Source organism: Podarcis muralis, chromosome 11, assembly GCF_964188315.1.
Source record: "Podarcis muralis chromosome 11, rPodMur119.hap1.1, whole genome shotgun sequence".
In the NCBI taxonomy this organism is placed as follows: domain Eukaryota; kingdom Metazoa; phylum Chordata; class Lepidosauria; order Squamata; family Lacertidae; genus Podarcis; species Podarcis muralis.
The window spans coordinates 14,343,756-14,370,574 of NC_135665.1; the positions used below are offsets into that span (position 1 = coordinate 14,343,756).

The following is a 26,819-nucleotide window of genomic DNA, read 5'->3' on the forward strand; positions in this document are numbered from 1 at the left end:
CCTAGGAATAAAGATGGTTAAAGAATGCAATTTGGGATATACCATGGATTGCTAATTGCACAGAATACAAAGTCAAGATGTTCATAGTGTTCATCCCTAAGAATTACATGCTTTTGTGAATTCTCGTTCAGCTCAAATTTTAAATTAGGTAAGAGAATACCTTGCTTCCATTTTAAATTAACATAAGCGACTTAAAGCACTAAAGTTAGGCTGGATGGGACCTTTAAGTTATCTTTGTATGTTTGTTTTTAAAGGTCAGTGTCTGCTTTTTCCTGCATGTCCTAACAGTTGGAAAAAAGAAAAGGGTGAGTTTTTCACTACACACCCACACCCACACTGGATTTCATGCTGTGGCAGATCATCTTCTCAGTATTTCTACTTAACATTGCAGGTATAAGAAGCATTATTCTTAAGTAGTAGTAACAGCACTAAAGGTCTGATTTTCAGTCCTTTTTTCACACTTAATCTTTGAGGATTAACCTATCCATTCTGAAGGAAATCAGCCCTGAGTGCTCACTGGAAGGACAGATCCTGAAGCTGAGCCTCCAATACTTTGGCTACCTCATGAGAAGAGAAGACTCCCTGGAAAAGACCCTGATGTTGGGAAAGATGGAGGGCACAAGGAGAAGGGGATGACAGAGGACGAGATGGTTGGACAGTGTTCTCGAAGCTACCAGCATGAGTTTAACCAAACTGCAGGAGGCAGTGGAAGACAGGAGTGCCTGGCGTGCTCTGGTCCATGGGATCACAAAGAGTCAGACACGACTAAACGACAACAACAACAGTCTTTGAGGCCACTTAACATGTCCCCTAGCAATTTTGCATTCAGTGGCACAGAAACATAGACAGCTGCCTTGTTCAGAGTCACAACAGTGGTCCACCAACTCACGAGGACTGACAATGGCTCTCCAGAGTTTCAGGCAGCCTTACCTGGAGATGCGGGGATTGAAACTTCAGCCTTCTGCAAGAAGCAAAACTACAAGGAACCAGGCAGAGGGCCTTCTCGGTGGTGGCGCCCACCCTGTGGAATGCCCTCCCATCAGATGTCAAAGAGATAAACAACTACCTGACATTCAGAAGACATCTTAAGGCCCTGTTCAGGGAAGTTTTTAATGTATGACATATTAGTGTATTTTTGGTCTTTGTGGAAGCCGCCCAGAGTGGCTGGGGAAACCCAGACAGATGGGCGGGGTACAAATAATAAATTATTATTATTATACAAAGCAGATTTCTGTCATTGAGCTGCGACCCTTCCCCATTGAGAAGTAGGTCCTCTATGCATACAGATTATGTGTGGAGTTCTTCCACAGGAATACAATCTTGCCCAACCAGAACATGGCTTGCTAGCCAATTCAAGTTCCCTTTCACCTTTTTGCTAACAGTGCAGCTGCATTGGGTGTGGCCAATGGATGCATCACCATCAGAGGAACATAAAATCCATCCTGCTTCCCCCATCAATGCATGAGCATCTTCATCTCAATCATCTCTCCCCCCCCCCCATTTTTCTACATTCATCTGTGCTTTCCTGCACTGAATTTATCCATTAGTTATTCACAAATTTCCAAGAGCCCAAAATGTTAAATGAAGCCAATATGTATTTAAGGGGGTTAAATGCATCACAGTAACCGAGGAAACTGTTATATTAGTAATTTTCATTGTCTAGGTTAGCAGGACTGTTTGACAACAGTCTCAAAGTCAACCACCAAACCTTGCTTCCTTCCCCATCACAACGGGGAATTAAAGGACAATAGCAGGTCTATTGCTATTGTGCATTTAAACACACACACACACACACACACACACACACATATATATATATATTTAAAAATCAAAAAGCTTTGTATTTCCATTAATACCACCTTGACACGAGTGCCGCCACTGTGTTTTCTTCTTTTAACAGAGTCTGTACCAACTACCGTGCTCACAGCCTGCACTGATGTTAATTTGATGAAGGCAGAGCCTTCCCACTAACCCAAGAACAGAAATATAGGTTGATTAGGTTAAAAAGAAAGAAAGAAATATAGGCTGATTAGGTTCATTCAAACCCTTCGACATGAAAATGAGTGGTAGAAAAGAGTGCTGAAATGGAATGATTCAAGCAGTGTTATCCTTGCAATTTAATTCCTTGAGCCTACTGATTTCCTCGGGACTTGTTAACTTCTGAAGTCCTTCTGTCTAGCATTGGCCAATAGAGAAGACAAATGAGCCTGGAGGCCTAGCAAAATGAAGTTCAGGCACACCTGCAAACTGAGACACTTTGTGAAGACAGTGATAGGAAGCCGGCAGGCAAACAGGGGGAAACAATGGTACACCATGAGTAAATTTGTGTAACAACTTATGAAATTCTTCAGTTTAGAGCAGAGGTAGGGAACCTGTCATGAGTGACCTTCCAGATGTTGCTGTTGGACTACAACTCCCATTGTCCTTCACCTTTAGTCATGCTGGTTGGAACTGATGGGAGTTGGAGTCCAACAATACCTGAAGTTTACGGGTTCTCCTGATTTATATTGTCGAACATCCATAGCTAGCTGTTATTGGCCTGTTATTGTTGTTGTTGTTGTTGTTTAGTCGTGTCTGACTCTTCGTGACCCCATGGACCAGAGCATGCCAGGCACTCCTGTCTTCCACTGCCTCCCACAGTTTGGTCAGACTCATGCTGGTAGCTTCGAGAACACTGTCCAACCATCTCGTCCTCTGTCGTCCCCTTCTCCTTGTGCCCTCCATCTTTCCCAACATCAGGGTCTTTTCCCGGGAGTCTTACCTTCTCATGAGGTGGCCAAAGTATTGGAGGCTCAGCTTCAGGACCTGTCCTTCCAGTGAGCACTCAGGGTGGATTTTCTTAAGAATGGATAGATTTGATCTTCTTGCAGGCCATGGGACTCTCAAGAGTCTCCTCCAGCACCATAATTCAAAAGTATCAATTATTCGGCGATCAGCCTTCTTTATAGTCCAGCTCTCACTTCCATACATCACTACTGGGAAAACCATAGCTTTAACTATACGCACCCTTCTTGGCAAGGTGATGTCTCTGCTTTTCAAGATGCTGTCTAGGTTTGTCATCACTATAGTTTCCTTTAAATGGGCTCCAATCAAAAAATACAAGAACAACCTCTTTGGCCTAATTTAATATTTGTTATCTAACTCAAAAGAGCCTATATTTTAGCTCCAGAATCTCCACGTTGTTGGAGATGAACTACTTGCCTGCTAGGACTTCCTCACTCATTTCAAAAGAGGAAGTAGGTCCTCAGACACATACCTTCTTCAGAAAGATATGCTCCCTCTTAGAAAATGAATGGGCACCCACATGTAGAACTCCATAGTGGAGCACACACTGGATGCATAACGTAAAGGAGCAAAACATTCCTCAGCTTCATGTCAGATACCTGTAGAAGTCCTGTTCAGCTAGAGAAACCAATGCCTTTTGAAGCTTCCATGCTAGGAACTCATACTAGGACAGTGGTATCACAACCATTCTATGATATCTCTCTGCCCTCTTCCTCCAGGGGTTTTTTATGGGAAAGCCAAACCTTTCCACCATGACCTTGTGGGGGAAAAGGACAAAGAAATTCTTTCTTTCCCTTAAAAAAACAAGCTTTTTTTAAAAAAGAACCTTTAAAACAATTCCAGTAACATTCCATTAATCCCACATTTATTCCAGCACACCCTCCTTTCAGTAGTGCTTTATGCCTACTGACTGTTAAAAAGCAGCCTTTACATTACAAAGCTGCAGTTTAGTTTCATGAAGCACTAAGCTGAAGAAACTATTGAAAACCACTCAACCAGTGCTAGCCAAATATACCCATTAATCAGAGCTATTTGCCTCTTAAAGTTAGGAACTGGAAGTCCTAGGAAAACCCGGATGCATTTACTTTTGTATTTTCTTTCCCCTCCCGTTATAGTTAACCCTTCACGTTCACCTTCTTCTCTGGAGAAAACTGTCCCCTTTTGTTGTTCTCACACATAAAATTATTGTATCGATCCTGAGAATCAGGTAAGGCTTAAGAGAAGTTCTGATAAATAAAACCAGTGCTTTTCCTCCAGAAAAAATGAAGTTGTTACAGTAAGTACCACACTTTTAACTAGTGCTTTTCTTCGACTGCATATACTTGAGTACACCCAGAAAAAAAAAGCACCGAATAAAACCAAAATATGCTGAAGATTCTAACCAGGTCAGTGGTTTTCTTTTTCAGCTTTTTAAAAAAATTACGGTAGCTCTGAACACACAGGTTCCTGTTGGGACAGGAAGTGGTTTGTAGTAATGTAATTGAGCTAAACTTGCAGGTTGAATCCACAAAGGTCTTCTTCTTCTGTGTGTGGCCAAATCAAAATATGGTGAAAATTAAGGGAGTGCCATCTGAACTGCCCATGAGAAATAATAATAATAATAATAATAATAATAATAATAATAATAATAATAATAATAAATAATAATAATAATTTTTTATACCCCACCCACTCTGGGCGGCTCCCAATCAAGTGCTAGAAACAATACAGCATTAAATATTAAAAGCTTCCCTAAACAGGGCTGCCTTCAGGTGTCTTCTAAAAGTCTGGTAGTTGTTTTTCTCTTTGACATCTGATGGGAGGGCGCCACTACCGAGAAGGCCCTCTGCCTGGTTCCCTGTAACTTGGCTTCTCACAGCGAGGTAACCGCCAGAAGGCCCTCGGCACTGGACCTCAGTGTCCGGGCAGAATGATGGGGGTGGAGACGCTCCTTCAGGCCAAAGAAAATTTTATGTTACATATCAGAACAGACCCAAGCTTACTTCACTCCTCATTTAGCTACATCTGGCTTAGTAGATGTTTGCTGTGGTACCACACAGTTGCATTCACAAAATCAGAGACACAAGTATACACTACTGGCAGGGACAGGTGTAGAAAGGAACATATGAAACTGCTTTTTACTGAGTCAGTCTATTGGCTTTATCTACTCTGACTGACTGTAGTTCTCCAGGGTCTTGGGGAAATCCAGGGTGGAGTGGAGAGTAGAGTACAGGGGTACCTCTGGTTATGTACGTAATTTGTTCCGGAGGTCCGTTCTTAACTGAAACTGTTCTTAACCTGAAGCACCACTTTAGCTAATGGGGCCTCCCGCTGCTGCTGCCGCGCCACCGGAGCACGATTTTTGTTCTCATCCTGAAGCAAAGTTCTTAACCCGAGGTATTATTTCTGGGTTAGCGGAGTCTGTAACCTGAAGTGTATGTAACCTGAAGTGTATGTAACCCGAGGTACCACTGTATTAGACTAGGTTCAGATCTACACTCAGACATTAACCTCACTGAAAGACCTTGGGCCAGTTACTACATTAGAATTGCAGAATTGGAAGGGTCCACGGTGGTCATTTAGTCCAACCCCCTGCAATGCAGGAATCTTTTGCCCAACGTGGGGCTCGAACCCATGAGATTAAGAGTCTCCTGCTCTGTTGACTGAGCTATGCTTTACCTCACAGGGTAAAATAGATGCGGTGTGATGGAGGAATCATGTATGCTCCCTTGAGCTCCTTGGAGGAAAGCTGGAATGTAAATGTAACAAATATGAAGAAAGAAAGCAAAACTGAAGAAGCCAGGAATTAAATTTGGGACAACATACATGCATACCATAATCGCTACTATTGAGCTCTGGTGCAAGGGTGTGTTTTTTGTAGGTATGTGAAACTAAGGCCTCATTGAATTACAAAACATTTAAGTTTGGCATTTAAGTACAGTGGTACCTCTGGTTACCAACGCTTCAGGTTATGAACGCTTCAGGTTACGAGCTCTGCTAACCCGGAAATAGCTGCTCCTGGTTGCAAACTTTGCCCCAGGATGTGAACGGAAATCGTGTGCCAGAGGCACACACAGAGCGGGAGGCCCCATTAGTGAAAGTGTGCCTCAGGATAAGAACGGTTTCAGCTTAAGAATGGACCTCCGGAACGAATTAACTTCGTAACTAGAGGTACCACAGATTTAGGGCCAAATTGTTGTTGTTTTAAAGGGATAGCACACCTGAAAATCAAAATTCAATAAAACTCAGCAGGCAATATAATTGTTGGTGTTTTCTTTAAAAATAATTAGAAAGTTAGAGGACCAGAAGGACCATTCATGGAGAAGGAAGCTCTACAGCACCACCACCACAGAAGAAGAAGTACAGCTCAATGTCCTAGCTGCCTCATTGACAGGACATAAAATAGAGCCTTGTTATGCCTTTTCAGCCATGGGTAAGCCCTACTGATAGGCATTTTTCCCAACTAGCTAGCACCATGCTAGGCAGGAGTTGCTCAGTACTCATGGATCTTGGATATTGTAGGAAAAACCCATATTCCAAAATTGGATGAAGAAAATACTAAGCATGGCCCTTTTTCAGCTATGAGGTAAGTTCCTGCTCTTTGAGAAAAGTTGTCCTTTCCCTTCGGTATCCTCAATTATCCTCAAAAGTGCACTTTTCTAGCTACTCGTTTAGTGTAGAAGAATCTTTTGTTTGAAGATTGTACCCTTATGGTTCAAATCCAAATTAAATGCCCAAGAAAAGACCTAAGCAGAATCACCATATACAATCTGCCAATCGCATAACAGTGGTGTCTCAGGAAATTACAACGGCATAAATGTTAGATATTATTGAGATGCCACTATGTAAAGTTGGAAAACAATTGTTCTTACAAATATATTTTTTAAAACACTAATATTCACCTGAACATATTGAAATGATTAGCTGGGGGAGGGGGAGGTGGTGAATGCAATTTAACTTAGCTTTTAGGTTTATGGTGACAGAACCACATAATGCTTTCAGCATCAACCCAGGTCCTTAATTTGTTATCTGCTGCCATATCTCATACGTCTTGGAACATTTGCTGTAGTGCAAAAACAAGGGCACATCTAGACATTTGTTAAAGCAATTCTACAACGAGGCTTTAAAAAAGAACCACCACCATTTCTTCTATGCATAGAATTAAATCTCATAGAAATCAATGGACATTCAAACCAAAGGCTGATTTAAATCTGTAGAGCTTTCTTGAAAGTAAGTTTACTATCCTCCACAGAGTTATGTATATTCCAATTTCACTAAAATCAGTGGGACACATGTGCCTTAAAGCAATGTATTGGGACCTAAATATTATTGGTTCAGTACTAGACTATTTGGACTCTGTGTGTGTGTCCATGCACACATGTGCACACACTGACAACTTTTTGTGGATGTATCCAGTCATGTCCCTCCACTGACAGAAGGCTGTTTGATCCAGTAGGGGCTTCTGCCAGAACAGGAGATTGAATTCAGCTCCCTTGACTTCTCTATCTAGCCTTCCACTCTCCCCAGCCAACTTCCCTTACAAGCTCTACTCTACACCTTCCTTGAGTGTTTTTGCATAGTCAAAATGTGATCTTGAACTATGGTAACACCTCTTGCTTGCTTGGATGGTACAAGGGGTGAGGGGGCCGTGTAGAAACCTCTTGAGCTTTGCACGGCTGGAATGTAGCCCAACTGTACAAAATTTAGAGTCATATCTATGGCCTCCACCCACTTCTACACGTGGTCCCCAGAGATCTGCCCATATGGAACGGAGCCCTCAGACTGAAAAGGTTTCCAGCCCCCAGTGTTAGAAGAAGAAGAGTTTGGATTTGATATCCCGCTTTATCACTACTCTAAGGAGTCTCAAAGCGGCTAACATTCTCCTTTTCCTTCCTCCCCCACAACAAACACTCTGTGAGGTGAGTGGGGCTGAGAGACTTCAGAGAAGTGTGACTAGCCCAAGGTCACCCAGCAGCTGCATGTGGAGGAGCAGGGAATCGAACCCGGTTCCCCAGATTACAAGACTACTGCTTTTAACCACTACACCACATTGGCTTAGAAGAAAGGGTAGGTGTCCTACAGCTGGTTGGGTCACTGTCCCTTAACTGGGCTCAGGTAAGACCACACAGCAGGTCCACCAAAGGATCCGATCAAAAACACAAGCCGTAATAAGGGTAGCCTTATTGAAAGCAAAGCCAAGGTGAAACCGAGGTCAGAAACCAGAGAGTAGTCCTGAGCAACATATAATTCAGAGGTAGAGCGATGGGGGGCAAAGGTCAGCAGTTAAAGACAGTTAGATTGCATGACTAAGGAGCCAGACCTCAGCTGGAGGTTTATACAGCCTGGCCTCCCAGACTGAAAAAGGTGGTTAAGCCTGCTCTCTAGAGGAATCCTGGACTCTGTAGAGAACGGCAGGTACTCCCAAAGAACCCTTCACTCTTGGGCAGTGTGTTGACATGACGTTCTTAGGTATGCATTCCTTCACTGACCCACTGCCTGAGCCTCAGTTTTCTGGTGTTTATGCTTTCGAGAGCTGTTTGAGCCCAGCTTCTCGGGAGGGGTTCCTCTGCTGCAGGAAAATCAGGGACCCGTCCCAAGGATTCTTCCTGGGCAGACTTGGGGAGCACTCTTTTGGGGAAGGGCCCACCCACCCCCAGTTTTCCTGGCTGGGAGCGCTGGTTTCACTGAGGTCGGAGAGCAGGTGGTTGGATCAGGGCAACCACAAGGAAGTAACTTTTGCTTATTCACCCTCCTCTCTGCCACCCCCTGTGCCCACCTTGCCCCGCTGCCAAATCTGATCAAGAGGATTGGTACAAGGGGGTAGTCAGTTGTAGGGGTCTGCAGGAGAAAAGGCAACTTTGCCCAAATATATATATATATATAATACCCTCATGGAAGCTTCTACTCAATCAAAGAGCCTTCTGTCAGCAGAGGGAAATGTCCGGATACAACTAAAAGGTAAAGGGACCCCTGACCATTAGGTCCATTCGTGGCCGACTCTGGGGTTGTGGCGCTCATCTCGCTTTATTGGCCGAGGGAGCCGGCATACAGCTTCCGGGTCATGTGGCCAGCATGACTAAGCCGTTTCTGGCGAACCAGAGCAGCACACAGAAACGCCGTTTACCTTCCCGCCGGAGCAGTACCTATTTATCTACTTGCACTTTGACGTGCTTTCGAACTGCTAGGTTGGCAGGAGCTGGGACTGAACAACGGGAGCTCACCCCGTCACGGGGATTCGAACCACCAACCTTCTGATCAGCAAGTCCTAGGCTCTGTGGTTTAACCCACAACGCCACCCGCGTCCCTTCCGGATTCAACTATTAGTATGTAAATAGGACTAGGTCTACCTAGGCAGGCTAGGCAGCCACCAGAAGCGTCACAATTCCATGGTGGGGGAAAGGAACATAGGAAGCAGCCTTATAGAGAGTCAGACCATGGGTTTGTATTGTCTACATCCAGATGGGCAACCTGTGACTTTTCAGATGTTTGTTTGACTACAACTCCCATGATTCCTAATTTGGAATGCTGGCTGGGGCTGATGGGTAGTGGCTGGAGGACCTCAGGTTGCCGTCTCTACTGACTGACAGACATTATTCAAGATTTCAGGTGAAGTGCCTTCCACATCTACCTCAGGATGCTACAGATTGAATCAAGGTGCAAAACATGTGCTGTATCACTGAGCTACAGCCATCAAGTTCCATAAAGCTCTACAGAGTTCCATAAAGTACTGCAGAGTCATGTTGCATCTACCATGGCTAGCACCCACCCAACCCTGAAAACAGTGAGTGTTCCCCAATATGCTGTGATAGTGCAGAAGATATTGAGAGTCACTTTCCATTTGCATGGGGATGCTCTATCCTATCCTAACTATTGGGTAGGAAAATTGTATTTCTCTTTTCCAGAACCCCTGGGAAGGTGACCATTGTTCCCATTTTACAGATGGAGAACTGTGATTGGGAAAAAAGTAACTTGGCCTAGGCTACGCAGATAAAAGGTGAACCAGTATAATGTTAAGAGTGTTGGATCTGAGGGATTCTTACTCGGTCATGAAGCTCATTGGTTGACCTTGGGCCAGTGACAGTCTTTCACCCTAACCTACCTCACAGGGCTGATGTGAGGACACAGTGGGGAGAGTGAGAGTCAAATGCAATAATAAAACCCTGAAATAAATCAAATTAAGAAACGGAAAAGACTTGGGGATGTCTATTCAAGTCCATCCACAGGACTCAGTTCATTGGAAAGGATTCTGTTGCTTCTACTAATAATTCATCAATGTGATGCTTATAGAAACCTTTACAGAACAAACCTTTACGATTTCGTGTTTCTGAGATGACCACCTTTTTCCGTTTGAGCCAAAGAGAGATTTTTTATCATAAGGATGTTGCTCCTGTTGGACAAATAATGTTCTGTTCAGTAGCAGCAGGAAACATACAGTTGAAGCACTACTGGAACAATTCCTTCTTGGTTTCATAATAAGTTGTTACTGGTGGTTGTCATAAGACAGTTCTGATTCCCATGTTTGAATCAATTAAATAAGATGTGCTTTTAAAAACAAACAAACCCCACCCATTTCATAATGCTGCTATTATACATAGTTGCTGCCAGTATAGGCCATAGGCTGTTTTTATTCTTTTTCCACCTCTGAAAACAGAAGGCTATCTGAAAATGTGAGATACCCAGTAATGACAAAACAGACAAAGTCATGACTGATTAGACCAGTGATATCTTCCATCATTGGTCTAATCAATTTGCTTTGCATTGTGTGCTTGCCACTTTCGAGGCAAAGACTTCTTGCTAGTGAAACTTTCAAGGAACAAGAAGGGGGAAAATGCAAGGATTGACATAAATAAATCCCGAAGGGTCCAACATTTGTAAACCAAGCCCTAGGTGGAATGGGTAAACATTTCAGCAGAGGGAAAACTCCGAACCCCCTTTTCCTCTTCGTTTTACATTCAACCCTGTATTTATTTTAAGAAGGGCTCTGCATTCCAGCACCTGCCCCCCCCCATCTTACAACAACAACAACAAAAACCAACAACTTTATTCTGCTTCCCAACACGACAAGAAAGGAACCGAGGCTAAAGCGAATTATGCCCAAGAATGAAAGAAGATTTGTATGTTCTGCTGAGATGGGTGATGATTTCAAATGAACATAGAGGGGGAAAGAGAGAGGCGGAGAAGAAAAGGGTCGTAGGGAGGGAGGAAAGGGGGGGGGGCAGAGGGCTGTTGTTACCACTTTGTCAATTTCATGCCTGGGATCTGCTCCAGGGACCATCTCGGGGAAGCTGGCCTGCCTGTTTACCCAAGGAGGTCTGCGCTGATAGCACGTTACGTTGGTTTACTTTGCTTTCCTGGAGTTTATTGTAAAAAGGGTGAAGTTTTTCGGATCCATCACGTGACCCTGACAGGTCCTGCCTATTGAGAAAGCCAGACCACCCACATGGAGAGGACGATGGAGCGCTTAATAGAAACAGGCATGCAATTGTGAGCCCGCTCAGCACTCTGCAGAATGCCTGCAACCTAGGAGGAGGATTATTATTATTATTATTATTTTACACTTTCTGTTCCCTTTCGGAGACCGGGAGGAGGTGCGGGAGAGAAGGTGGAGGGGAAGCGGCGGGCAAGAAGAGAGCTTTGAAGGCAAGCAGGAAAAGGGAAAAAAAGAAAACCGATGTGCTCCTATCGAAGTCCTCTGCCTCGGCGGCGGCGGCAGCAACGGCACTGAATGAAATTGGCCAGCCCCACCGGGAGCTCACCCTGCCCCACCGAGGGGCTCAGCGGGGAGATGGTGAGTAAGAGATGCAACGGAAAATGGCCTCTGGGCTGGGGAATGGAACAGGAAGGGGGGCACCCCTGGGTGGGAGCGGGGATCCAGAGAGAGAGAGAGAGATCTCCTGGCAGAGGGCAAATCCTGGCACGGGGGGGGGGGGTGAAACAAGAGGAAGGAAAGCCAGGATGGCTTTTTGCTTGGGGGAGAGGAGGCGGAGGGGAGGCAGCCTCGCCTCGCTCCTGTCACTGCAGGAACCCACAGCCCCCCAGGCAGGCAGCCTCTCGTTTCCCGGTGGGGGCGAGGAGGGCGGCTGCCGCTGGGGGTGGCGAGGACGGAACTGATCGGTGATAATTCGCGTCCAAGGAGGTCTCGGGGATCCTATTTTCACGCTTGGATAGGGTCGCCACCCTGCCTTCCGCCCGCGAGGAGTCCCCCTCCCCGGGAATGGGAGAAAGAGAGGGAGAGAGAGATTTGTTTCCCTGGGAGAAAAATTTGCTGGACAGCGCGTTGGATTTTGTTGTGTTTCAGGGAGGATTAAGTCGTGTGTGTCTGCTGGGGTTGCCTTCTCTCACCCCCCCCCCCCGCAAAAAAAAAAAAAAACCACCCAGGATTACCTTTAACTGGCATTTAAAATAAAAAGGGGAGGCGAGTTTGCAAAGTTGTGGATCTGATTGATTTGCAATCCTTGTCTGAACACAAACTTCGTGTTACTTAGTTTGGGGCTCTTCTTTTCCCACGAGCTTTGCAGCATCCTCTCCCCCCCGCCCCGACTTCTCTGAGGCTACTCTGGAGTAAGCGGCTTGTAGCTTGATCTTGGCTTCGCGAGGGACTCAAACACGATTGTTGTGGGGCCCTGCACGTCAGAATGGGGCTTGCTTCCGAGCAAGCGTAGTGAGCAGTGGGGGAAGATGGGCTCTTTCCGGACGTGTCTTCCAATCTACTGTCGTGGTGATCAGGGCTACGGGAGAGAACGAGAGACAGAGAGAGAGGGATCCCTGCGTGCGTGATCTAGCCACGGGTCGCTGCTCGTTAGTAGTGGCTGTGATCCGTTGGACGTCCCGTTTAAGACGCTTACAGTTTAGGATTTAACAGTTGTCTCCTCGACAGGATGGGACCCTCCTGCTCAATTTGCTGAACAGACATCTCCCCCCGAGTCCTGCCCTGACAGGGCCACTGTTTCTTTAGCACTGCTGATGCTGTGGGGAGCAAGTGGGAAACCTTTGGCCAGGTGTTGATGAACTACAGCTCCCATCAACCTCAGCCAGCATGGCTAAGAATAGCTAAGGCTGATGGGGGTTGTAGTCCAACGTCGGGCAAGCCAAAGGTTCCTATTCCTATTGCAAAGGCAGTGACAGGGCCACACAGGGAGTTTTGTGGGTGCCCTCAAGGCTTGGAACCCGGACATCCTCCTCCAGGGTCCTCTACTCTGGACCACACTGCCGGTGTGGGTAGTTTGGGAACCGTTCTAAACATGCTAAATACTGGAGCCTTCCAACCTAACCTTGGCTTTTGTGCAACCTGTCTTCCTCTTTGGCTGCTGGTACCCCGTTTAGAACAGGGGACTTCTCAACAGTGGGCTTGCATTCCCATGCTTCTTTTCTGTTTTCCTCAAGCAAACTGTGAGTCCACAGTTTACAGGGCACGGTGTGTACCTGTGTTCCAAGTCCTTCAGAAATCAATGGAACTGTTGTCTGCAGAAGCTTCCATAGGACAGTCTGGGCTTTCTTCCTGGAAAATGGGTTTCTTTACAAAATAAATAAATAAAAATCTGGCAGTACAGATTCAAGGTAGTTAAAAATAAAACCAGAGCGGGGGGCCATCCCCAGAGACTTCGGTTAATGGACACATCCACACACCTAAGTAAGGTTCTGTAAAAAGGAAATAACTTTTCTGATTCATCAATCTGATTTTTGATTTGTTTATTTACAGACTGTGGCACAGGATTGTAATACTCTTGCAAGGCACTGGGAAATGAGGTTTGCCTTTTGCACTGGGAGTATTGGAAAGGAAAGTGGGGAAGAACCCCCCCCCTTTTTTTTTTTTTTTAATTTCCCTTTCCTAATTGCTTTCAGGATGCAGCAGATGGAAAACTGACAGGGCAGAGATCTATGAATTAAAATATCTCTGTCCTCACTGATTTTATCCTTATCACACCCACCCACCTTTTATTTCTTCTGCCTTTGCCGCAGTCCATTCAGAGATGGAGGCGTGATGTCTAAACCGGATTAGCAGCCTGAAAGAAAGGCAGGCACTGAGACTGAATTGCTTTACTTCCTTTTCATTTCTCGTGCCTCTATCTCCAGTAAACGTGTGGATCCAGCCGTGGGTCAATGGGATTGCATTGCAAGGCGTTGCGCACGCACGCACACACAAACACACCGTGACCAATTTGCTCTTTGGCAGAGATCATAGGCATTAAAACCTGCCTTTTGCCTAATGGGAGGCAGGATGAACATGCAAGATGGAGAAGAGCTCTTCTGAGAAAAACTATGACCCATTGGGTGATAGTTCAGTGGTAGAGTATCCACGGATGCAGAGAGGGCTGAGAATGAATGAAACAGCTGCCCATTTCTACTCAACGTACACTACTGAGCTAGATGGTACAATGTTCTGTCTCAGTATAGGCAGCCTCCCATGTTCCTGTGTTGACCAGTGTAACTTCAGTTTTTTCTCTAGCAGAGCACAGGATTAAAACCGGGATTCTTAGACATTGCAAGGAGAGCCACAAAACCCTTCATCTCCTGCAGTTTCTCCCCCTTATATCTCACCTTTCTTCCATCATGGAACCCTAAGTAGCATAAACGTGGTTCTGATGAAGTATCTTATCTAGGCAGACTCTGGCCTGCTTAGCTTCAGCTAGATGATTGCTTCACGTATGTTTCAGGCCTTATTCTAGGAAGTGCTAGAATTTGAGACTATGTTGTTTTAGACTGCAGGTAGGGTAGAAGAAGAGTTTGGATTTGATATCCTACTTTATCACTACCCTAAGGAGTCTCAAAGTGGCTAACAATCTCCTTTCCCTTCCTCCCCCACAACAAACACTCTGGGAGGTGAGTGGGGCTGAGAGGCTTCAGAGAAGTGTGACTGGCCCAAGGTCACCCAGCAGCTGCATGTGGAGGAGCGGAGACGCGAACCCGGTTCACCAGATTACGAGTCTACCGCTCTTAACCACTACCTTTATCAAAAAGAATTACATTTTTTGTCTTTTGATGTGCTAGCTTACCATATGCAGGAATTGGGAAATGAGGCTAATTTTGCATAAGAGTACTGAGGAGAGGGAATATTCCTCCCCACTTTCAAAATTGCTTCCAACGCAACTAAAAGAGAAGTTTTGGAGAGCATTCAGAATATGATTCCCTCCACCTGTACCCTGAAATGGTACAAAAATTTACTGCTTCCCAGTCCTCCTACCTCATTCTGTTTATATAATGCATAAATCGGTGGACTGGTCCAGGAAAGAAAACATTAAGCCCCTTACCCCTGAACCTGTGTCAGCTGATGAGAGGCAGTCTAGTCTATACAAACGATGGATTCAAGTGGTACACCTTGGCTACAGATGGAAGATGCGATGTCTGAATGAAGTTCCTCAACACACACACACACACACGAGAGAGAGAGAGAGAGAGAAATACCGTATTTTTCGCTCTATAAGATGCACCAGACCATAAGACGCACCTAGTTTTTGGAGGAGGAAAACAAGAAAAAAAAAGATTCCGAATCTCAGAAGCCAGAACAACAAGAGGGAAAAGCAGCGAAAGCAGTGATCCCTCTTGCTGTTCTGGCTTCTGGGATAGCTGCGCAGCCTGCATTCGCTCCATAAGATGAACACACATTCCCCCTTACTTTTTAGGAGGGAAAAAATGAGTCTTATAGAGCAAAAAATACGGTAAGTAAACTTCCCCTTTACAAAGAAAAAGAGTATGGGTGAGAGAGATTGGTTTATCCCATCACTTCAACATTGTGATTTTCCACATTCCTCTTAGAAAAGCAGAACACAAATGGATTCCACTCCTGTAGCCTGAAGTGGTACAGTCAAGAAAAAAGCAACTGCTTAGTTTTAATGGAGCTGATTATGCTGGACAGCAAATTTTCACAGCATTTTCACTTTGCTGTGGTCTCTTCTTTTACTATCTGCCTCCCTCTCCTTTGCTTTCATTCTTGAAAAGCTAGGAGATAACTGACTGCTTAACACCAGCTGTTTACCTTACACTTAAAAGTTCAAACATCTCCCCTCTTCTTGGCTTTCACTTAAGAGAGGCTCACAGTGATAAATTTCAGACTAAAAAGGAAAACTGATCTCTCTTCCCAAAATGCATATTTGGGGATGGTGTGGGCGTGTGTACGTAAATGCATGAAGATTTGTCATACCTGAGACACACAAAGATAAATGTTGGAGATATTGACTTTGGGCCCTCCAACAGAATCACTCATTTTTCTACGGGTCATATCTTACAGCTTATCATGTGAAGATAATTTCATGTTATGTTTTATTAAGAAAGAAAATAGCACCACTGAAAACCCCAAATACAAAGTAAAGGTAAAGGTAAAGGGACCCTGACCATTAGGTCCAGTCGTGGCCAACTCATCTCGCTCTATAGGCCAAGGGAGCCAGCGTACTGCTTCTGGGTCATGTGGCCAGCATGACTAAGCTGCTTCTGGCGAACCAGAACAGTGCACTGAAATGCCGTTTACCTTCCCGCCGGAGCGGTACCTATTTATCTACTTGCACTCTGACATGCTTTCGAACTGCTAGGTTGGCAGGAGCAGGGACCGAGCAACGGGAGCTCACCCCATCATGGGGATTCGAACTGCTGACCTTCTGATCGGCAAGTCCTAGGCTCTGTGGTTTAATCCACAGCGCCACCCGCGTCCCCAAATACAAAGTAACCACAACCAAATAGTCTCTGTCAGCACCAAGTCCTGGGTTTGGAGAGGTAGGAAGCCCCCAGTCAGAAGGCTGACTTCTAGGAGAGCTTGGGACTGGTTTTTCTCATTTTAAAAGACACTATGTTGTGGGGGGTGGGACAGGACTTGTGACCCTCCAGGTATTGCCAGAGTTGCAATCAGTCCTGACCAATTGCCATGGGAGTCAGAGTCGATGGGGGTGGCACAGCTTTCCCACCACTGCGATATTTATTTATTGTTTTAAGCCTGAGTTTCTAATCCTCAGGATGGTAAAATTGTTCAGTGGAAGGTGGAGGGAGGACTCTGGAGTTTGGCAGAGGGCATACACCTGTGTACTGTCCATATAGCTGGATAGACCTTAGAGTAATAGCTGTCAACCTTCTCAGATGCATCCTGCTTTTAAATCTGGGACCACCCTTTCAGCTGCTGGTGGTGGTGTCCTTTCTCATTTTTTCTCTACAACATACACAGGATAACAGCGCTCCTATAGTTTAATCACTGTACAGTCATATGGGGGATTTGCCAGGTGAAAGATATTATGTGTACCTTTGGAAAGCTGCACAGGCAAAAAAAAAAAAAAATCAGTCTTCCACAGACACTGCTCTGCCTTTCTTTCCATCTTGTAGCCTTTCTACTCTCATCTTTAAAAACAAGCAAACCACTAAAACCATCTTGAGGACTAGAAACTCAGGCTTTAAAAAGTCCTTTTCTGGTTGCATTAAGAAGCTCTTCTTTCAGAATGAAGAGAGGCAGTCCCAAGTTTTCCTGGAAATTGTGATGCTGCCCCTGGTACAAACCTATCTGTGGGGTCTGGCTCGCCAGCCCCGAGGGTTTCCGTTTGCACGGGCGCCTCCTCCCTAACTGGGATGCCCTTCCCATGCTCCTTAGCCCAGGGGCCTCCCATCCTGACGAACTCCCTCCTCCCTCCCCGGTGAACTCAGGGCTCTCGGGGCCTTTGGTGGCCCTCTCTGCCCGGAGATCTCGGCGGGGCGACCCGCCTGCTTTCCTGCGCGTAGGCGCTGCCGATCCCTCCTTCGCTCCTTTGTGGCGTGCGAAGCAGCCTGCCATTAAAGGAGATCAGGGGTAATTAGCCGCATTATTTTGACAAGTTGGCTCGAGCGGTTCCCTTTCTGACGCTGCCGAGGAGGGGACCCAGAAGGAAGGCGGGCGGGGGCCGAGGCGAGGGCGGCTTGAGTCCTGCCGTTCGGGGGCCTTTCCCAAGCCCCGGCTGCTCCTTGCAAAAGCCTCTCCGCGGACGCTGCTGCTGCTGCTACTGCTGCAGCCGCCCAGGATGCCGAAGTGGAAGCCAGCCAGGCAAAGGTGAACCTCATCACAACACACTAAGTCTGGGCTTTGTTCAAGTGTAAAAAGCGGGCCTGTACTAAGTTAGGAAAGTCACGCGTGTCCTTGTTCATACATGCACAGAAACACGCGTGTACCCACATCTAAAACTGCTCAGTCCCGATTTTTTTGCCTTAAATCCCTCCTCCTATGTACAGTATGCCTACTCGGAGGTAAATGTAATGACTCCTTAGTCATTACTAACTCAAGCCCTATTGATTTCATGGGGATGCCTGAATCCGGCTCATTATTAGTATTTATCCGGAGTTGCCCTGAAATTGCCAACAGGTTGAGCAGGGGCCAACCTTGGTTCAAATCATTGTTTAAGACGAAGGGAGAGCGACTCTTCTCAAGGTGAGAAAAATGTGGTGGTCTCTGTAACACACACAGAGGCACACACCTGTCTGTTCCAGGTCTCATTTCAGTGACAGTCCTATCTCTGCCACTGACATTCTCTCTTAGCTTTTCTCAAGTAGGAACAAATACTTAATTCTTCGGTTGTTGTGATAGGTTGGGGGGATATTGGGGGGGGGGGGGCGACAAAAAAACACGCTGCACGCTTAAAGCTTTGCAAATTACCTGTACTCCCATTGAGTAAGGCCGGGGACTTTCCTCTAACAAAACACTCAGGCTGCACCACGAAAGAGGATGCAAACGCACTCATGCCAACTCCTTGAACAGCTTCACGTCTTGCCTCCCTCTCCCCTCCCCGCCCCCACGTGAAGGCAGGTGGTTTATTTCAACGTCGTCTCTTTTTCTGAATGTAACCGGATGCTGCAAGGCCTCGCTTTACGACCTCGGCATGGCAAGGACAGATCGAAACTCTGGAAGTTCTCCCGCCACCTAGGAGGACTTCTCTATGGTGGCTGGTCCCGGTGCACCGAGGTTGCTTGGAAGGGCGATTGTTGTGGCGCCAAGGGAAGGTTTCTAATGAAATGCAGATCCCGCTGCAACCAGGCGAGAAAGAAAAGGCCAGCTGGAGCGATAGCTGGCCTGGGCCCGCTGCAGGCCTTGCATCGTCCCTCCATTCTCCCAGGCCACGTGGAAAAAGCAAGAACGGCAGGCAGGCAGGCCGGGCCCGCGGAGCCCGATAACACACACACACAAAGGCAGCGCTCCGTCTCCCTTAAATCCGCAGGAGGAGCCTCGCGATTCCTTGAAGTTGACAAATCCAGCTGGCCAGGCGCAAGCTACATGCGCGGGCCATGCATATTAAAGGTAACAATGCGGACCAATGTAAAGAAGGGAGGACAGATGGATCAGGGGCAACGTGCTCGCGAGGAAGGCGGCCGCGCTCTTTCGTGCGCATCAGCCAGGAGGCAAATTGGAGACGTCCTCCGCTCCGACCACCCACGTCGAGAGGAGACTTTTACACCGACAGACACACACACACACAATATTGCAGAAACAAGGCCAATTAGATCCCTTCGGTAATTCATCTCTTGTGTATGAAATTAACCAGACCACAGGGAGAGGGGGGCAGAGGGAGGGGGAGGATATTAAGATAGGGCTTGTTAAATTTGAGCCGCCAGGTTGTGTTTGGGGACCAACATTTTAACCGGCATGGGGCGAGGGCTTTGGAAAGGAAAAGGGCGCGGGGAGGGGTTAGCCTGTAATGGGGAATTATGCAAAAGGGAGAGCAGGGCCACGGACCCCCGCCCCGGGAAGGGATTTCTTTGCAGCTTGATCCTGGTCATGTTAGCTCGGAAGTAAACCTTGTTCTAGGACTGAGAATTTATTGATGCTTGAAAAGCTGGCAGAGAATGAGAGGACGGTGGTAGCACGCCAACCAAGGGATGCTATTATGGGATACCCCTTAGGTATTGTTGCTTCGGGGAATTATACACGGCTTTATCCCGCGAGTCCTGTACCTAGCAGTATTTTGCTTTTGTCTTCCCACATGCATCACGCCAATTTTATTCCAGGCAGTAAGTACTGGTACCTTACTCGAGACTGGTTAACGTGCTGTAACTACCACAGCCTGATTTCCAATGCGTGCTTTCGCGTGTGTGGGTGGCATTTTAATCCGCATTAGTGACTGACAAGGTGAAACTGGAGTAGGTTAATGATTCCAAATCACCGCCACATTCAGAATAAAGGTTTGCCATCGACTGGTGTATTTGTCTCATCGGTACTGTAACAATTCGATTTGGACCATTGGACCATGTAACTCAGCACTGCCGACACTGACTGGCAGCGCCTCTGCAAGGGTTCAGGCAAGATTCTTTCTCAGCCATATCTGGCGACAGTGAGGGTTGAACACGCGCTCTGTCACTAAAACAGCCTCTCCCCAGCGAGGGGTTGCTCGCAGAGCACAAATGGTCACGTTCAGACCAACCCACAAACCCCTTGCGTTGCGTTAGCAGCTGATGCGGATCGGTAGCCTGCAAATGGTTAAAACTGCCACTTCTTGCACAATAGACACCGCGAAACCAGCAACCACTCTCTGAGGTCGACAAGCAAGGTCGAAGTTCCACTGGGATTTATTTAAGTGTTTGCTCCGGAGGAAGCGGTTTGCGGATCGCAGCCCTAATGCAATTCCCAGCTAGTGTCCCCATCCCAATTTAATTATCCTTATGGGATTTTTATAATTAGCAGGAGCTTTCCTCGCCTTGCAACTGCCTCTCTGCAAAAAGTCAACACGTGCCTTGGGAGGAACGAGACTTCTTTAGAAACCAGCGCGCTTTTTCGCGTGATCGCCGCTGGTTCCAACCGGGGAGGCGCGGAGAGAGGAACCTATAACCTGACATCTCTTTCGCCGCAACAACTGCTTTTCGGAGAAAGATCTGCAGAGCGAGCCGCTGAGCATTTGAGATCAGGGTCAGGCCGGCGCGAATCCGGCGCTCTGATGCCCCGAGCCCGGCTGGCGCAGCAAAACGCCACCCCCCGAAATGTAGCGCAGAACTGAATGGAAAAGTCCTCTGTCGCCTCGCCATTGGCTAGCAGGAACGGTCGCGGCTTGCTATTGGGCAGCGTGAAGGGGAGAGCCCTCCTTTAGGAATGTACTATGGCTTGTCTGGCATTTTTCTCTCCTGGGGGGGGGGGGAGAAAGGGGTGGGACGGCGCAGTGCCTCCTTTCCCGCTTTGCTGCTCGGAGCCGGACTGGACTCCCGTGCGCTTCGCCTTCTGCGCGCTAAAGCGAAGAGGCGGCCCTGCGGCAGCCAGATTTCGTGCGGAGGGGAAGCCCAGCCTTGTTTGCACAACCTGGAGCCAGTCAGTCACGTGAAAGCCTCAGCCCGCCCCCCAGGGCCGGCCTCCTTTTCTCTGAATGTGCGGTGCTGCCATCCCCCCCCCCCCCCCGCGCCCCGGTCTTTCCCTCAATGAATACACACAAGCTTTCTCCTTAAAGCAACACTCTCCCATTTCACTCCCTCCACCAACACTAAAACTCTTGTAACTTTCCCGAGCCGAAAAGTGGAAGGAGGGGGGGGGGGGAGAGAGAGGGAACGCAGCTTCACGGAGGTGGCGGGAGGAGGAGGAGGAGGAGGACATACATACGACACGAGGATCTCGCGTTCTTTTTGCAGGGCAGAATTTCCACGCTCTGAATTCTGCTCGGGGTCGCGGCGGCGGCGGTCGAGTAACTAGGACGCGCGCGGGCGAAATTTCGCTCTATAGAGTAGCAAACTAAACATTTGAAAAGTAAAAGGGAAACATGATATTCCGGTTACACCACGTACGAGGACGGTAATCGTGTTATCCCCGCAAAAAAAAACAACAACCCCACATTAAATAAAGACCACACCACGCGGTTTAATATATGCGCGCACGCGCGTGTATCGCGACTGATGTTAAAAAACAACACGAGGAAATGTGGAGAGGTGGTGCAATTATTTCTATAGCGGCCTGGAGCTTTAAAGCGCCCGCCAGCAATACTCTTGCTCTTAAGGATTATAAAAACTGGATCGCCCGCCCCCAGCCCTGAAGCGAGCAACTTGCCTGCTTTCGGCTTTTCAATCTGTTATTTCAAGTATTAAGGTTTCATTGTGGTCTTTTTCTTAATACAGCTGCCTGTTTTCTTGTAAGGAACGCGGGCTTCTCTTTTCGGTTCACAAAAAAAAAGAGGAGGAGAGAGAAATATCTGGCTCTGCGCACCGCAGTGTCCACCCCCTGTCATTATTTGTGCAAGTCTAGGAATTCATCTTGGACCTCCCAGTATTCGCTGCAGCTTGAGGCCAAAGTGTCTCTAAAGGGATTTTCTTTTAAAGGCTTCGGGTATCGCTAAAGTCTCTCTGCCTCCTTTTTCTCTCTCCGCGCTGCCCCCACCCGCACGGTCCCGCTTTCCTCTTAAAGGGGGAAAAATAAATAAACCGAGATTTATTTTAGTAGGTCGATCGTGAGGAAATTCAGTACAGTATGTTAGTTTTTTAAAACGCAACTCTTCCCCCCCCCTTAAACCCCCCTCCGCCGCCGCCTTCCACGGTCTTTCCTTGTGCTTTTAACACACACACTTTCGTGAAAAGAAAAAAGGAGGAAGGAGAGAGAGAGAGAGAGAGAGAGAGAGAGAGAGAGAGAGAGAGAGAGAGAAATGAGTGGAGTGAGCGAGAGAGAGGAAAAAAAGAGAAGCATTCCTTAATGGAAGTATTGCATGCAAAGAAGACTGGCTCTCTTTACGGCTCCCCTGAAGTTGGAGATGCACACACAAGGCTCGCCTGCCTGGGTGGTCTCTCTACTTTGGTGAGCTGTTGCTAAGCAGCTAATAATAGTCATGTTTGCTGAGTAATTTCTGCCCTCGCCGAGCCAATCGCAGGCCAGAAACCCAAGCCATCTGACAGCCCCAGGGGCGGGATTTCAGTTCTCTCTCTCGGCCCCCCCTCCCCGCGCTCTCCCCTCTCCCTTTCACCCCTCCTCCTCCTCCTCTTTATCCAAATGGAGAGAGTGCCTTCTCTCCCCCCCTCCTCCTCCCCTCCTTCATCTCAGCTATTGAAGCAAGGGAGCTGTTGCCTGCTGCTGCATACACGCAGAGGAAGAAAGAGCGAGAGACACACGCATCTCGAGGAGACGGGGAGCCCGGGGAGATCTTAAGAGACAGCGCTGCTGCACCCAGACAGAATGATACAGCCCACCGAGACGGAGGAGAAGCCGCAGCAGCAGCAGCAGCACCGCCGCCGCCGCCACCAGCGCTGAGATCAAGGCTCCCTTCAAGCCCCCTTCTGCTTCGGCGAGGAAAAGGAGACCGGAGGGGGAGTCTGGCTTTTCTTCCCGCGGCCGGACGGTGAGGAGCCTGGAGAGCGACCGCAGCCCGAGAGGACGAGGCGGGGGGAAGGCGAGCCCGCCGAGAGCGCCTGGCCCCGCTCACCCTCGCACACTGGATGTGGGACGCGGCGGCGGCGGCGACCTCCGGATCCTCACGAAATGTTGCAATGGAAGGCTCGGGGTCTGACTCGCCGGGAGCAGCTAGGGCAGCAACTTCAGCAGCCAACGCGGTATGAAGAAGTGGTCTGTCATCAGCAGCAGAGCGTCGCCCCCAAGCCATCCCACCCCCGGTCCCGCTGGATCGCCCCGGAGCAGCAGCAGCAGCGCGCTGGGGGGAACCGCGCGGGACGCAGCCCCTGGGTCGCCAGAACAACAGCAGCGGCGGCGGCGGCAGCCCCGGCTGCGCGGCGGCAACATGGCCTCAGCTGTTAATGCCTCCGAGCCGGAGAACAGCAGCGGCGATGGAGGAGGAGGCGGCGGCGGCGGCTGCAGAGAGCCGGATCAGCCGGGGAGAAGCGGCAGCAGGAGGCGGAGGAGGACCGGCGGGAACAGACGCGCCGCGCCTCCCGATCCGGAATATCTGCAGCGGCCGAGCTACTGTGATGCAGGCTTCGCCTTGGAGCAGATAGCCAAGGTGCTTCCCCGAGCTGGGGCTTCCTCGCCGGAATTTCCTTTTCTCCGAAAGGGGTGGTGGTGGTTGAAAGGGAAGAGTCGCCAATAAAAGGCTGGGAGAATGTTAGTTATGCATGTGTGCGAGGGGGTGTGTGGGTGTCCGCGGCTCCTTAGTGGCAGAGAGAGAGTGAGTCCTGTTTTCCCCCTCCCGCCTCGAAGCCACTTTTTCCTGGGGTCTGTGTTTGTGCTTTGCACATCTCTAATTAAAGTTACCCGGGATGATTTCTCGGTTTCCTTCCCATCCTCCTTGGTGATCTCTGGGTCTTCCCCCCCCCCTTTTTTTCACATCTCTTTCTTTCCTTTTCTTCCCTTCGGATTTAATTTTCTGTCCAAGCTCTGTAAACGTTTCAGAGGAGAAAAAAAATCAATTCCAATACTTTACATTCCTACCTAACACCCCCCCCAGCCCCCTTTACACACACACACAAACACACACAGGCTTTGCTTTTATTCACCGGGTTAAGTTTCCATAGCAAAGAAATCTCACCGAATGTCGTGTTTCACCTCCAGCGGCAAGAGAGCCGAGTGAAAGTTGTAAACAAATTGCTACCTTAAATCTCCCCGGTTCTGGTCAAAGATTGCGCGCACGCTCTCTCGCTTCGCCTTGAGACTGCCGATTCTGGAAAAGGGAATTTTGCAGGGATTACCGAAGGCGAGGGGGGCGGGGAGTTCAAAGTGAACAGCATCCCCCCGGCCCGGTCGTTTCATTTCAGTGAGCAGATTATTATTATTATTATTATTATTATTATTATTATTATTATTATTATTATTTTATTGGCTTTTTGGTGGGGGTGGGAGCAAGAAATGTGGCTGCCCTCTTCCGTCCACAAATATTCTCGTAACTTTACAGATGGCTTCCTAATTCAGATCACACAGCGTCCCCAAACCGTATGGAAATGAATAACTCTTATTAGCTTGTGATGTTAAGGGCTCTGTGGACCACGTGGGCCGAGAGTTTACTACGAAGCGGGGGCTTAAGGAGCCGGGGAAGGCAGGGAATGAATGATGGCAACAATTTGTGATTAAGTGGGCTCCTCTTGCCACCCACCCCATAAAGCCCCTCAGGACAGGACAGGAAAATGTTCTTTCTCTCTCCCCAGCCCCCCACCCCCACCCCTTGACAGGTCTGTTGAAAATCACATGCTCCATGTCCGCTTTACCGACATTATTATTATTATTATTATTATTATTATTATTAATTGAATGGCTTTTTTAGGGAGAAGGCAAGGGACTAGGCTGCTTTAGATAAAGGAGTGTGTACATTTATACAATTCCAGTTGTGATGTAATCCAGCATTCTGAACTGATTTATGAACAGGGTAGTTATCAGCTAAAAAAGAAAAGAAACCCCACCTCACAATGTATTTTGTTTTGTACGTGAGCAACTGTGTGTGTGTGTGTGTGTGTGTGTGGAAATATTTTGTAGAGGTGACTGCCTAATACTTGACTGCCTGTCAAGTTACTGTCACGTTGTGATGCTTGAAAAAAAATGCTCATTGTTTTGTGTGGGTATAATTATGTTCTTCATTGGCAATAATTCGCCACAGTGTGTGTGTGTGTGTGTGTGTGTGTGTGTGTGTGTGTGTGTGTGTGTGTGTGTGTGTGATTCTCCACAGGCCCTTCATTGACAAAACCTTTCCTTGCCTTTACAGGGAAAGGCTACTGGAAGAAAATCACCACTGTGGCTAAGAGCAAAGTTTCAGAGACTGTTATTTAAACTGGGCTGTTACATTCAGAAAAACTGTGGGAAATTTTTGGTGGTTGGCCTTCTGATATTCGGGGCTTTTGCTGTGGGATTAAGAGCAGCCAATCTCGAAACCAATGTGGAGGAGCTCTGGGTAGAAGGTAAGGTTTGATCCGTAGCCTTATTGCTATAAATTGAAGTTTATTTTTTGGAGCGGGGTGTGTGTGGGTTTCTTCCTCTCACCAAGGGGGGAATAGTTCATTGTTCGGCCCATGCTGGCTGCAGGCCAGATGGAATGTACACAAGTTGTAATCTATTCTGGAGGGTAATGTTTTGGGAGGGGGGAGCGGGAAGGGGGGGCTACGGTGTGTGGTAAAAAAGGAGAGGCAGAGAGAAGGGAGACTCGCTGGGTACCCCACAAGTCTGCAACAATCTCCTTCTGTCTCTGCCTGTGTGTCCTGCGAGGAGGAGATCATGGTGTTAGGGCAGGGGGTTGCTTGTGTGAGTTGACTATTTCTTTCCTCTCAAGTGCATGAAAGGAAAGTCTGTCTGGAAAGCAGCCCACCCCCTCCGCCATTTTGTGTGTGTGTGTGTGTCCTTAGCAGCAGCAGCAGGAACAGGAGGAACGTGATCAGCACAGCTCGGTAGGGCTGTGCTTGTGTGTGGTCCTGTTTTTTTGGACAGCTTTCAGCTTTGAGGGGGAAAAACATTTGTCTCAAGGTAAAAAAAAAAAAAATGGAAAAGTGAAGCACAGACTGGAACTAGGTTGGAATGTTTGCAAAGGAGATTACTGATCTCCGGTGCGGGGAGGGGGGAAAGTTAGGGGGGGGGCTTGTTGTTTTTAAAGGCAATGGTTTTTTTAAAAAACAAGATAAACTTTTTAATGTTAGTTGTTGAACATCTGCTTTTTGAACAATGTGGAAAAGGTGTGTCTGTGTATATGTAATTTATCTGATTTTCCTGAGTGGCATTTGAGAAATGGATTGGTTAGTGTTTTGGATGCCCTTATTCACTGAAGGTTTCCATTGCTGTTTTTTGTTTTTAAAAATGGGATGCTTTCCTCAAGAGTTACCCAAAACCTAGGTATTTGGTGTGAATAACATTTTTTCTTTAAAAAAAAAACATGTTGGGAAGAAAGTCTATAGACTAAGCAGTTTATTCAGAAACAGGTTTTTTCTTGAGCGAGAATGCAGCCCTGCTTTGGGTAAAATAGGTCTAGTTTGGTGAGTAGATGCACTGTGGCAGGCCTGGTGTTTAATACTAATACAACTAAAATGATTGGTGAAGGAGTTTCTGGTTTACATTTGGTAATGTGGTGGCCTTTAGAATAACCATGGCTATATTCATGTTCAGAAAACAATGATTGAGTCATTTAATTCTTCCCACTCATCATCCTACCTCAGATAAAAGAAGGAAGCCTGGCTTGCCTCATGAAGAGTGAGGGGATGAGAAATGAAGTGTACTTTCGCAACAGAGGTGGCCCTCGAGA

The 26,819-nt window shown here is 47.5% G+C and overlaps 1 protein-coding gene across 3 annotated transcripts in view; it reads left to right on the forward strand.

The window, feature by feature from the left end:
- Window positions 1-11,355: 11,355 nt before the first annotated feature.
- The window catches only part of PTCH1 (patched 1), a 112,293-nt gene continuing 96,829 nt past the window's right edge, over window positions 11,356-26,819 (forward strand). Inside the window, exons 1-2 of one of the 3 annotated variants that reach the window (XM_028748954.2) lie at window positions 11,356-11,551; window positions 25,299-25,491. In XM_028748954.2, coding sequence (XP_028604787.2) covers window positions 11,489-11,551; window positions 25,299-25,491 — 256 coding nt within the window. In that variant the 5' untranslated portion in view covers window positions 11,356-11,488. Of the gene's footprint in view, window positions 11,552-22,678; window positions 23,610-25,298; window positions 25,492-26,819 lie in introns of those variants that run through there. The other 2 variants (XM_028748953.2, XM_028748955.2) reach the window with 2 other exon arrangements.